The sequence below is a fragment of the Budorcas taxicolor genome, chromosome 2 (genome assembly GCF_023091745.1).
Source record: "Budorcas taxicolor isolate Tak-1 chromosome 2, Takin1.1, whole genome shotgun sequence".
NCBI classification, from domain to species: Eukaryota; Metazoa; Chordata; class Mammalia; order Artiodactyla; family Bovidae; genus Budorcas; species Budorcas taxicolor.
This window is the reverse complement of record NC_068911.1, coordinates 29,158,137-29,172,171: the sequence shown is the minus strand read 5'-3', so window position 1 is coordinate 29,172,171 and position 14,035 is coordinate 29,158,137. Positions and strand designations below refer to the sequence as shown.

Genomic DNA, 14,035 nt, shown 5'->3' with positions numbered 1-14,035 from the left:
GAGAGACAAAACAATTTTCCACTTGAGGAAGATGGGTGTTCTAAAAATCCCTGGAAAGGTGAAATCAATGGTGCTTATTACATCTTTGTGCAGTTTTAGAATAAAAACTGTGAATGGATTATTTGAAAAGCACTGTAGGTGTTCAAACAGTGTATGGGGCCAATTTCTAGGCTTTCTGCTAACTGCAGAATTAGGTCATCAGGACATGTATGACTTTCCCAAAGAATGGTGGTTAACTGGAGCTGCTGCAATTCCATGGACATGCACCAAATCTGGAGAAAATCGTGCTAAGTCACTGAAGGTAAAAGTTACTGACTGTAAGAGACCAAATTATATACTGTACCAAGATTTTGATGTGGTTCACTTTCTTCAAGCTTTCTTGCAATCGTTGACTCTGCAAATGACAAAAGAACAGTTTCATGTAATTTCATATTAAGAAGTAGTTTTCCTAAGGGTCTTTGCAAGTCTGCAAACAAGGATCTTGGGCAGATAAAGCCATCTGCGACTTGATGATTTCTAAATTTGGCTGCCAATTTTTGCATGTCAACATCTGCAAATACTCCCCAATATGCCAGTTACAATTACATTTAGTGATCCCAGAAAAGCTTTTTCTAATTAGATATATGTGAATTTGTCATGTTAACAATATAGAGGTCTTTCATTCATTCAAAAAATACTGAGTGCAAGGCAACAAAAACAAAATTAAACAAGCAGACTACATCAGACTAAAAAGCTTCTGCACAGAAAGGAAGCCATCAACAAATGAAAAGGCAACCTATGGCACTGGAGAAAATATTTGCAAATCATTTACTTAATAAGGCGTTAAAATCCAAAGTCTATGAAGAACTCATACAACTCAATAGCAAAAACCCAAACAATCCCAATTAAAAAATGGACAGAAGATCTGAATAGACATTTTCCCAGACAACAGGCACATGGAAAGATAAGATGCTCAACATTGCGAATCATCAGGGAAATGCAAATCAAAACCACAATGCGATGTCGCTGCACACCTGGGAGCATGGCTGTCATCAAAACAACAAGAAACGACAAGTGTTCACAAGAATGCGGAGAAAAAAGAACCCTTGTGCACCCTTGGTTGGAATGTAAATTGGTGCAGCCACTGTGGAAAACATATGGAGCTTCCGCAAAAAATGAAAAATAGAACCACCATATGATCCAGCAATTCCAGGTGGGTTATCTGCACTGAAGAACAGGAAAATACTAATTTGTCGAGGTATGTTCACTTCAGAATTATTTACAATAGCCAAGATACGTAAACAACCTAAGCGTCCATCAAAGGATGAATGAGTTAAGACGTTAGGGCATATAATAATACACACACACGCACACAATGGGAAATAATCGGCCATAAAAAAAGAACAAAAGCTTGTCATTTGCAACAACATGAGTGGGCCTGAGGGCTTCCCAGCTGGTGCTAGGGATAAAGGACCCACCTGCTAATGCAGGAGACAGAAAGACAAGCGTTCAGTCCCTGAGCCGGAAAGATCCCCTGGAGGAGGGCATGGCAACCCACTGCCGCATTCTTGCCTGGAGAATTCCCATGGACAGAGGAGCCTGAAGGGCTATAGTCCATAGGGTCACAAAGAGTCGGACACAACTGAGCATCTTAGCATGCACACATGAGTGGGCCTGAAGGGCATTACTCCAAGTGAAATAATTCAAACAAAGACAAATACCATATGATCTCACATGTGAAATCTAAAACAAAACATAGCTGACAGTTACAGAGAAGACTGGTCTCTGCTAGAGGTGGCGGCTGGGGGAGGTCGGTGAAGGGACTCAAAAGGTAAAAAGCACAAACTTGCAATTATTAAAAAATAAGTCATGGGGAATATAGTCAATATTACTGTAGTAACTTTTTTTTTTTTTTTGGCCATGCTGAGTGGCATGCAGGATCTTAGTTCCCTGACCAGGGATCGAAACTGAGGCCCCCTGCAATGGAAGTGCAGAATCTTAACCACCAGACCGCTAGGGAAGTCCTGGAAACTAATTCTTAATATGCTATCACTGGACCTTATACTTTGGGGGAGCTGCAGAGACCAAATGAGAGCCTGCATCCATGGTGCCCCATGGTGCCGCACAGTGCTTGGCACTGAGTGTAAACGCTCTGGAACTGCTTCCCAAGAGGAGAAAAAGGAAGAAAAAGAGGACACTGATTTTTGCTCAGGGAATGTGAGGCCTGGTGTGGACTACAAGGCAGGACGGGACATGGAAGACCACACCTGCTGAACCTCTGTGGGGTTTCCACATGTGCGTTTAGCAGCGTGAGTCAGCAGCGGAGGCCAGGCCTCAGGAGGGTTTGCGATCCACTGTGGTGTCTGCTGGCAGGTAGATGCCAGAGCGCAGGGACCTCAAGTGTCTGGTGGCTAATCTCATCATTATTCTCTTGTACTCTGTAAACCAAAGGGAGCTGAACAGCTCTCCCTGGAGTGCCCCAACCTTCCCCAAACTAAGTTACCATGGCAATGAAGCCTTCTCCTTCCGAAGAACCAAACCTCAAGATGAGGGCCAAGAGCCCCATGAGAAAATGTTTTTAAAAATGTGCTTCTGTAAACATAATGAGCATGAATCTTAATAAAACTTAATGTAAAAATGAAACTACTTAATTTAGAATGTTTATATTTCATTAGAAACTCATGTTAAAATATCCTGTTATAACAAGACCCCCTATTACAGTAATATGAAAATACTAATTTTTCTTAAATATAAAAATGACACAAGGATGTTCGCATTCCAGTAATACATTTAAAACAAAGATTTATTTTTTCTTGTTTTTGGCTGCACCCATGCAGCATGCAAGATCTTAGCTCCTCAACCAGGGAAAACAGAGAATTATTTTTAAAACTATCTGCATACCTTACCATATGATTAGGCCCTACTGTGAGAGCTTTACATGTACGAACTCACTAAGTCCTCATGACAATCTTTCATTACATCATCACTTCTATTTTACAGGTGGGAAATCAGAAGGACAGAAAGGTGACATCATGCTATAGACTTAGGTAGAACTCAGCTCTCAAAAACTGCATACATAAGGCATTTTTTGTTTTCTGAACTACAACATAATTATATAGCTTTCACAATTAGAACACCTCAAACAGAGAATTAGAATTGTTCCAAAAGCTTTGCAATTTGGGAGCCCAAGCCAGTGGGTGTTAAAAATATCCATGCTAGCCTTACTCCCCCCAGCCATGATATTCTTTTACCCTCAAGAGTCGGTCAGTCAAGTGGAACGCTTATCCCTGCCTCCGCATCCTCCTCCACTCCTTGGCCGTCCCCGTGACTTCTTTTCTCCCCCATGCTGACACCGACATTCATTTTAATCTGATTTCATTTGGACACAAATGCTGGGACAGCCCCAGCAGTCTCTCCCAGAACTTTGAACAAGAAACCTATATGTGCAGGGCAATTAGTCTGCTTGCTTATGAGAAGGGAAATCCAGACAATGAGGTATTGAAGGCAGGGTCAATCAGTGAAGGATTTTTCTGTCTGTTTCTGCCATGGAGGATCTGTGACTTGTGCGAACTTCAGGTTTCCACTCACCAGCTGACAGGCATGCTTGATCCTCTCCACAATCCCATCAAGTCCCAAGTACTGTAAAGACAACCACAGTGGCAGGGCACGGAGCTTGTCTGCTGGCTTATTTGATGTAAGACCGGAAACTAAAGTCTAAAAAAGTCAATATAGGTTGATTACTTAAAGCCAGTGAAATCACATAGCAGAACTAACCACTTTCCATTTACTATGCACTTAGTTTGTGTCAGATGCTATGCAGGCACTTGGCTTGCATTATTTATTTGATCATCAAGCAATTCCACGAGCAAAGTATTCTAGGCAACTTGGCTCAGAGACCTTGCTTTTTCCAAGGGTTTGTAGCTAACATGTGGCAAAGCGGGATGAGAATCCAGACAGGTTCATCCCAGAGCAGGAGCTCTTAGCCACTCAAGAGGTAGCCCCTTCCAAGGCTGTTCTGAGCATCCTCAAATACTTGGCCAGAAACACATGAGCAAGGCTTAACTGTTTAAGAATCACTGAAAACTTATTCTGCAGTTGCCTATCACTAAGTGGTTCACTAACAAGAACCATCACTACGCTTTTAAGAATTACATCATTTTGTAACTTTTTAGACAATGTGGAAGATCAAGAGCCTTAAAATAATCTTAATTATTAATTCCACTGTGGGAATCCAGTCTAAGGAGTAATTTGAAACACGAGTGATACTCATTATTTCAGTAACAAAAACGTGAAAACAGCCTAAAAGTTCACAAATAGAGGATGACTGTGGTACTTAAATGATGGAATATTATACAGTGATAAAAGTTTTTCATACACATGGGTAAGTATGGGGAGAATAAATAGAAAAAAAATACATGGCATAGTTTCCCTTATGTAAATAAAAGATTTTTTTTAATGAAAAATCACAGATGTAGCATTAAGGAAAAAATGCACTTTTTCCTTTTTCTGTATTTTGCTCCCAGACTCAATGATTACTAGCCACTCCCTCCTCCCTCCCAGCGAGAGGAAGTTTACCAAGGCAGGATCGTCATGCTTATAGAGGGTCACGGCCGGAACAGCTGGCAAACCCAGCCACGGGCCCGGAGTCAGCGTCATGCTGTCACATTTGGTTGCAGCCTACCACAGAGAGAACAGCTTCCTGTTAGACGATCAGGACCCAGTCAACCCAGCACCCTCTTCATTCATAGAAACCATCAGGGATTAAGTGATTTTAAATTCCTTCTTAAAAACACAGTATCTAGTAAATCAACAACATACCAGCACTGAAGAGGAGACATAACCTAGAGCCAAGGTGGCCAGATTCACACTGCAAGAAAAAACACAGACCTGAGAACTAGTTATTTACTGCTGCTTATTTGCTAAGTATGTACTTACCCCCCCCAAAAAGAAAAACAAAACGGCTGTGCTGTTCCACGCTGACGTTTACATGTCTTTCAGCTGTGTTGGTAGCATTTGCAACAGCAACATAAAGTGTGGTACATATATTATACAAATTTCAGGAAAACCTGGAAAATGCATTTTAATTAAAATGTTTCGGGGGATGGCTTCTACTTATCTAGTGTAGTAAGTGTCGTACTTTCTATCTTGGTAAGTATTATATCCAAGTCATCACGCTTCCCAGAGAGATAATATTAAGATGCAACACACCCTGTATGTATGACATGCTGGAAGTGGACCCCCAGGGCTGCCCCACATCCTCCTCGCCTTTTGTCTTTGCAGCACTCCAGCGGCCTTCTGGGAATCCACCCCCACCTCCTCTGTGAGACCTCAGCCTCGAAATCACCTGAACTATCAGAGAATTACATTTCCCTGGCCACAGTGACTGGCTCAGCATACGACTCCTGGCAGGATCTCTGACCCTCTGGACACAAAGCTGGAAAGGCAGCTGGAGTTGCTGCAGCCACTCTGCACCAGAACAGGAAAGGCTATCTACCTCCAGCCGGAGCCACCCCAGAGGAAGTTCAGCCAAGTGACTTGGTGACGTGGTGCCTACTGCCGATCCTAACACTGGTCTGAGTTACGGAAGCCAATAAGATCTCTTTATTATCTGCAACCCAGAGAGTCCTTGGGCTTCCCTGGTGGCTCAGCTGGTAAAGAATCTGCCTGCAAGGTGGGAGACCTGCGTTCAATCTCTGGGTTGGGAAGACTGCCCGAGAAGGGAACGGCCACCCACTAGAGTAATCTGGCCTGCAGAACTCCATGGGCTGTATAGACCATGGGATCACAAAGAGTAGAACATGACTGAGCGACTTGCACCTTCACTATCACTTCACCAGAGTCCTTAGAGATAAATGTGATGACAGAGTGAGCTCTTCCCAGGCACTCTGCAGGCCCACTGTGGACCCACACTCCCCTCCACTCACCCCTCCACGTGGAGCCATATGCCGTATTGCTCACAGAGCTCTTTCAAACGCCCAATCTTATCTGTGTGCCCCACTGCTGCAGTTCCTAGGATAAAACACACAAGAAAGGACACAAATTTTTCTGAGTCTTTACAGCATGATAAAAGCTTCTGTATACTTTATCTCCCTTTGAGAGAAGTAATATATCTGTTGAGATTTTCCTTGTAAACTGGCTTAAAATCAACCACTGCAAGCTGATTATTCAAGGATTATTCAAGTTTTAAAAAATAAAAAATCAAGCTCGCTGTCAATTTAAATCCTCTCTCTATGTATCTGTATACACTAATTTTCTATGTACTTGATCTGTTGTTTCAGAATATATTCAAGTTTCCCACCAAGAGTGTGGGTTTGTCAATTTATACCAGTATTCTGTCAACTTTTCCTTTATATATTTCAGTTATATTCATAAGCATTTATACATATCTCTGAGAAGATGCCATGAATTATTACTATGAAGTCTATTTTATCTCACAGCAACCCTGCTATAGTACTTTTGTTCTCTCACCATTTGCCCAAGATGTGTGTGTGTGCTCAGTCATGTCTGATTCTTTGTGACCCAAAGGACTGTAGCCCGCCAGGCTCCTCTCTGTTCACGGGATTCTCCAGGCAAGAATCCTGGAGTGGGTTGCCATTTCCTCCTCCAGGGCATCTTCCCAACTCAGGGACTGAACACTCATCTCTTGTGTCTCCTGCACTGGCTGGCAGATTCTTTACCACTACATCAGCTGGAAAGCCCTCGCCCGAGATATCCCTTACTTTTGGTCACTTTCTGGGTTATTTTTATTTAGATGTGTCCTCTATAAAAAATAGAGGGAGACCTCGGTTTGATCCCTAGGTTGGGAAGATCCTCTGGAGAAGGGAATGGCAACCCACTCCAGTATTCTCGCCTGGAGAATTTCATGGACAAAGGAGCCTGGCAGGCTACAGTCCATAGGGTCGCAAAGAGTTGGACACGACTGAGGAACTTTCACTTTCTATAAAAAATAATATAATTTTTTTAACCCAATGTGAGGGGTTCTTTGTTTAAATTTAGAAAGCATTCTGAAGTCAGCTTGAACACATTACACATGTTGACCCAACCCCTTGGTGACATTTACATGGCAGGCTTTGCTGGGAAGACCCTCTTTACAGAACATGAATAAAATGAAGTGTCGGCATGCTCCCAATTGTCCTAAATTTCCAGTTAGCAGAAGCCACCTAGTAAGATTTCAGATCTTCACCAACTGATTCAATGAACACAACTAAGACAAGTGCTTCTCTTGCAGAGGCTATGCCAGGGAAAAGGCGGAAAACTCCACCTCCCAAACCCAAACCCATCTCAAATTAAAAAAAAAAAAAATCTTAAATGACACATTAAGTTTAGCTAGAACAAAATCAAAGGCCAAGGCATGGGTTGGGTCACATGAGCCATCAAAACATAAAGCACAATGCTGTGTTTAAGCAACTGGAGGCCACACTCACATTCTCTTCATCTTGTGGCAATGTCAGCTGTCTGAGCACTGGGACGCGGGGTCTGGGGAACGCAATGTGGTCACACTGGTAAGTCACGCAACCAACCATTTGTTGGTGCCCCTCCCATTTGTTAAGTGATTGATAGTACATTGGTTCTGTTTCTATTTAAATATATATACACTAAATCAGGCAGAAGAGACAGTTTTTCTGGTGGCAACAAGGTGGATGGATGCTTTTTCTGTTTATTATTGTTTTTTAATAATTAACTTTACTGAATGAAGTATAATTTATGTACAATAAAATCCACTCATGTATGTGCGTGCGGCGTGCTGAGTTGCTTCAGTCGATTCAATGAATTTTGACAAACGTATACGGCATATAATCAGCATAGCATGACCCCAAAAGTGCCCTCGTCTCCCCCTGACGTTTCACTCTTCTCTCCACTCCTCACTGGCCCCAGGCAACTGTGATCTGTTTTCTTTGCTGTCATTTTATCTTCTTAGAATTTCATTTTAAGGGATCATAGACTATGTAACTTCTTTTATGTCTGGATTTTGGCACTTAATTAGCATGCTTCTGAAATTCATCCATGTGGATATGTATATCAGTAATTATTTTCATTTACTGCTTAGTAACCCATGACTTGTTTATCCTACAATTTATTCATTCACCAGGGGAGGGGAATCTGGGTTGTTTTCAGGCAAGAATGTTGCATCTCTACAGCAGCCTAAGAGTTTCACTTATTCTGCATTCTCACTAGTGCTTGGCACTGTATTTTTTTATATTCTCTATTCTAACAGATGTATAGTAGTAGCTTATTGTGGTTTTACTTTGCATTTCTCTAACGACTAATGATATTAAGCATTTTTTCGGTGCTTATACATTCATGTATCTCTTTGGTGAAGTGTCTACTCAAATCTCTTGTTCACTTTAAACACGGTATTATTTATATCTGTAATACTGAATTATAAAAACTCCTTGTATGTTTTGGATAGAGTCCTTTGTCAGGAAAATGTTTTGCCAATATTTTCTCCTAGTCTGTTACTTGCCTTTCCATTTTTTTTTAAAACATGGTTTTCTGGATAGCAAAAGCTTTTTTTTTCCTTAATTAAATTGTAGTTGATTTACAATGTTGTGTTAGTTTCAGGTATTGTTGTTGTTCAGCTGCTAAGTCATGTCCGACTCTTTTGTGACCCTATGGACTGCAGCCCGCCAGGTTCCTCTGTCCGTGGGATTTTCCAGGCAAGAATACTGGAGTGGGTTGCCATTTCCTTCTCCAGGGGATCTTCCTGACCCAGGGATCGCACCTGTCTCCTGCTTGGCATTCTTTGCCACTCAGCTACCTGACAGCAAAGTCATTCTTTTTCAGATTCTTCCATTAAGGTTATTACAAGATATTGAATACAGTTCCCTGGGCAGCAAAGCTTTTAATTTTTGATAAAGCCCAATTTATGGTTCTGCCTCTTGTGTCCCCAGAAATCTGTCCTCAGTCAAGGTCATAAAGATCTTCTACATGTTCTTCTAGAAATTTTACTGCTTTGGCTTTTATGTTCAGGCTTACGAACTATTTACAATTAACATCTGCATGTAGAGTGAGGTAAAGATTGAGGTTCAAGTTTTCCTATATTGATATCCAATTGTTCCAAAACCACTGATGGAAAAAGACTATCCTTTTCTCTTTAAATTACCTTTGGCATCTTTATTAAAAAAAAAACCTAAGTGATCATATTTCTATAGGTGAGTCTATTTCTGAACTCTCTTTTCTTTGGTTAAGCTCACACTCTTATCTTGCAGCTGTATAGTAACTCTAAAAGTCAGACAAGGTAGGTCTTCCAATGCTGCTCTTTTTCACAATGATTTTCACTCATCTTAGACCATTTTATGTACATATAAATTTTAGAATCAGCTTATCCATTTCTATCAGCAAGGAGATCCAACCAGTCCATCCTAAAGGAAATCAGTCTTGAATATTCATTGGAAGGACTGATGCTGAAGCTGAAACTCCAGTACTTTGGCCACCTGATGTGAAGAACTGATTCATCTGAAAAGACTCTGATGCTGGGAAAGATTGAAGGTGGGAGGAGGAGGAGACTACAGAGGATGAGATGGTTGGATGGCATCACCGACTCAATGGACACGAGTTTGAGCAAGCTCCAGGAGTTGGTGATGGACAGGGAAGCCTGGCATACTGCAGTTCATGGGGTCGCAAAGAGTTGGACACGACTGACTGAACTGAATTGATCCATTTCTATAAAAAATTGGAAGTCTGCTAAGATTTTGATATGGATTGAGTTGAATATATAAATTAATTTGGGAGAGATCTGACAATACTATCAAGCCATCCAACCCATGTTTATGGCACACTGTTCCATTTATTTGGGTCTTCCTGAATTTCTCTCAGCAACATTTTATAGTTTTCAGTGTATACATCTTGCATTATTTTATTACATTTATCCATGAAGGGTTTTTTGATGCTATTATAAATGGCCTTTAAAATTCAATTTCAATTGTTCATTGCAACCTTGATAGATTTGCTTATTAGTTCCAATGGCTGTTCTTTGTGGTTACCTTAGGACTTTCTATCTTATAATCATGCCATCTATAAATAAAGACAGTTTATTTCTCCTCTCTAATCTGTCATGTAACTATTTTTGTCATGTCATGTACGTGTCATGTAATTATTTTTCTTGCCTTACTGCACTGTCCAGAGATTCAAGTACAATGCTGAATACAATTTGGTGAGCATAGCAGAAAGCGGTAGTTGACTTGCTATCTCAAATGGGGAGATTTAAGTGTGACATTTAAAAATTCAATTTAGAAAGGAAGCACATGATGGAGTAGAAAAGCACTTACATCCTAAATGAAAAAGTATATACACACAAATAAGAACTCCCAAAACAAACCAATATTTTACTATTATAATTCTCACCATGGTACTGATACTGTCTACCTCTACCTCACATTCTTAAGACTTGATCTCTTTTAGGCTAAGTACCAATCTTCTTTTTTTTTCCAATCTTCTACCTTGTATGTCCAAAATGGAAGATTCAGGTTCATGACACCTACCAGCATTTGCAACAAGAAGCAAGGGCAGTTTTCCTCGCTCTATGTCATCTTTAATCAGTTTCTCCAGGAAGGCGACATCCTGGGATTGAAAGACAAACCACAAAAACATGAGACAACCAACATAAAAGCTATACAAGGAAAAATGATAACTTCTGAATGAAGCAGATACTCTCAAAATTTACCAATTCTTTTCTAGACAATTTTCCTTTTTATCCCTCTAATTATAGATGAGAAAACAAAATCATTTTACTTGAAGATTAACTAAAAAACTCAGAGATTAAAGTTAGAAACTACATACACAAAACCAACATTTCTCTACTTTAAAACGTTTATGATTTAAAAAATTCTCCTAAACTGTCCCCCTTGTCGCCACAAAAACAGCCAAAAATGTATCTCTAATGTTATGCCAACAAAGGTCTGTCTAGTCAAAGCTATGATTTTTCCAGTAGTTGTGCATGGATGTGAGAGTTGGACCATGAAGAAAGCTGAGTGCCGAAGAATTGATGCTTTTGAACTGTGGTGTTGAAGAAGACTGTTTTTTTTGCAACTCTTTTTTTTTCCCCCCTCTACAACTTTTTATTTTCTTTCCTGCAGCACGTGGTTGCAGTCTTGGTTGCAGCACGTGTTTTTTTTTTAGCTGCAGCATGTGGGATCTAGTTCCCTGACCAGGGATTGAACCCAGGCCACCTGCATTGGAAACATGAAGTCTTAGGCACTGGACCACCAGGGAAGTCCCCTAGAGAAGACTCTTGAGAGTTCCGTGGACTGCAAGGAGATCAAACCAGTCCATCCTAAAGGAAATCAGTCCTGAATATTCATTGGAAGGGCTGATGCTGAAGCTGAAACTCTAATACTTTGGCCACCTGATGCAAAGAACTGACTCATTGGAAAAGACCCTGATGCTGGGAAAGGTTGAAGGTGGGAGAAGGGGATGACAGAGGATGAGATGGTTGGATGGCATCACCGACTCGATGAACATGAGTTTGAGCAAGCTCCAGGAGTTGGTGATGGACAGGGAAGCCTGGTGTGCTGCAGTCCACGGGATTACAAAGCGTCGGACATGACTACGACTGAGTGACTGAACTGAACTGAATGTTATTCAATGATGTATCTAAACCAGAAAACCTAACTACCTTGAAAAAGAAATGCAGAATCCTAAAACCTATCCCTTCTGCTTCTGACTTCAGTATGGAAAGCCTCACCACTTGTATGTCTGAACATAAGCAGAATCCAGTCCCAAGGATTATGATAAACAACCTTACTTTCAAAATCTGCCCATTCATAAATCCAGGTTAACAGTGATAACCATTTGAAAGAATGGTTTAGAAGGAATTTCTGATGCTTAATTGAACTCCATGTTTCTACTTAAAGCAGGTGATACAGTGATTATAAGACTCCTTAAGAACCAGGTGCTGCTCATCTTTCTGCCAGTCAACCTGTGTGGACATTCAAACCTGGAAGCATGTATTAGGCAACGGGAAGATCTAAGCACCCCGTGAATAAGCTAATAATTATCTGGAAGCCAGCGAACAGAGCCACAGTTGAAAAGAAGATACAGTTTCAAAACACAATTCTTTCTTATTTTATAAACTTACCATCAGAGCTTACCAGTGTATTTTACCATTATAAACTTTACCATCAGAGCTTACCATCTGATGCTGGGATCCAAACACAGTGTTACAGGGCACCCGACACAAGCAGGGAAAGGGCAGGCCAAGCTGTGGAGAGAAGCATGCAATTTCACAAGAAGGATCTTTGTCTCCATCCCCTTACATCCCTGAAAGACTGTGGTTCTAAGTCACAATTCTTTTAAAACAATCCCTTCCTTAGGAATACTTAATATAAATATATAGATGTTAAAGTATATCTAGAGAGTCAAGCCAAAAAAATCAAGTGGTGGAGGAGGGTGGGGTGGTAAATTTCCAGGAGCTGTCTTCTAAGAGGATACAGACAATGTAAAATTTTCTAAATGAGTCAATTGAATGAGTAACTATCAACTCATCTTCTAAATGAGTACCTATTCTTTGCTGTATTTTAGAATATGCCAAAAAAAACAAAAAACTTTTCCAAATGGAGAAACAAGCTGAGCCTTTAGCATTTTTGGGGGTAATTTAGGATCTTCCCTCCAAGGATTAGTGGTAAATAACACCACCTAAAGGTATTCAAGGAACAAAATGTCCCACCCATTCTTAAAAAACAATAAATATGGAGCAACAGATGTACATATCTCAAGAGAAATGAAGTGTTATAAAGACAGTAATTGTCAAATAAATTTTATATTCTTCATTTTTAGCTTCCAAATCCTTAAGGAGATTATGTTTTAGGAATTTTTTAACATTTGAGCATATTGCTCTATATAACTAAGACTTGTAAGCCTTATAGACCAAAAATTTAACGAGCATTTTATTCACATTTTTTTCCTGTAAAGAACCTTTGCTCTAAATTATGAAAGTGAAACCCAAGTAAAACACACAATAAATAATTATAGAAATTAAAAGTGAAAATGTCGTCCCATTCCCCCCACCCCTCAGACCCCCCAGTTAAGCCACAATTTGTCACTGTTGGGCTTCCCTGATGGCTCAGACAGGAAAGAATCCACCTGCAATGCAGGAGACCCAGGGTTGATCTCTGGGTTGGGATGATCCCCTGGAGAAGGGAATGGCAACCCACTCCAGGATCCTTTCCTGGAGAATCCCATGGACAGAGGAGCCTGGCAGGCTACAGCCACAGAGTCATAGAGTTGGACACAACTGAGTGATGAACATTACCCCTGTTAATAGGTTAGTATAGAACTTTCCAGATATTTTCTAGGCAAAAATATAATGTATTTATATATTTTTCCAGGTATAAAAAAATATGCACATTAGCATGTACATACTTTTAAAACATGAACACCTGCCACCTGCCTTTCCCACTTAACATCCTCACATATTTTTTGAAGACTCGATTGCTGTTCCAAAACAGCTTTGAGCCCGTAAGAGCCTGGCTCACAGCAAGTACCCAGTAAGTAATTTGTTTCATGTTTCTACAGAGGTATTATAAAATTCCTCATTTTGTATATCCTTAAGAAGAGGGCATGATTTCATTTTGATGTGAAAACGGGTAAAAATACTCTGTATTGCCAACCTGATTTAGTCCACTTAGGTTAATATTTGTTGTTGCTGATTAGTCACCAAGTCGTGTCTAACTCTTTTTCAACCCCATGGACTATACCCCGTCAGGCTCCTCTGTCGATGGGATTCTCCAGGCAAGAATACTTCTCCTCATCCAGAGAAGAAGAGGACACAATTTCTTGCCACCAGTGACCAAGGCTCAGAAATAACTCAACTCCAGATCCAGAGTCTCTCCTCTGTTTCTCCCGGGGACTTCTCCATCTTACAGAAGACAATCCCTCCAATCCTATGGGTTTTGCTTTAAAATGTTCTTGGCCAAGAGGCTTAACAGGTTCTTGACTCAAGGTAGCACCCTAATCAAGCTTTCCTAAACTCCAGAAAAGGATAATGCTCTTTGATCTAATAATTCTAGACTGGCTCTGAAAATCCATCTGAGGAATATAACCCAAAGTATAGAAAAAG

At 40.5% G+C, this 14,035-nt stretch overlaps 1 protein-coding gene across 1 annotated transcript in view; it reads right to left on the bottom strand.

The window, feature by feature from the left end:
* Positions 1–14,035, bottom strand: part of PDXDC1 (pyridoxal dependent decarboxylase domain containing 1) — a 54,786-nt gene that overhangs the window by 15,504 nt on the left and 25,247 nt on the right. Inside the window, exons 7-13 of the mRNA XM_052652148.1 lie at positions 12,110–12,178; positions 10,461–10,539; positions 5,904–5,988; positions 4,798–4,846; positions 4,555–4,656; positions 3,568–3,693; positions 344–394 (exon numbers count right to left, since the gene is read on the bottom strand). Of these exons, the coding sequence (XP_052508108.1) occupies positions 344–394; positions 3,568–3,693; positions 4,555–4,656; positions 4,798–4,846; positions 5,904–5,988; positions 10,461–10,539; positions 12,110–12,178 (561 nt within the window). The remainder of the gene's footprint in view (positions 1–343; positions 395–3,567; positions 3,694–4,554; positions 4,657–4,797; positions 4,847–5,903; positions 5,989–10,460; positions 10,540–12,109; positions 12,179–14,035) is intronic.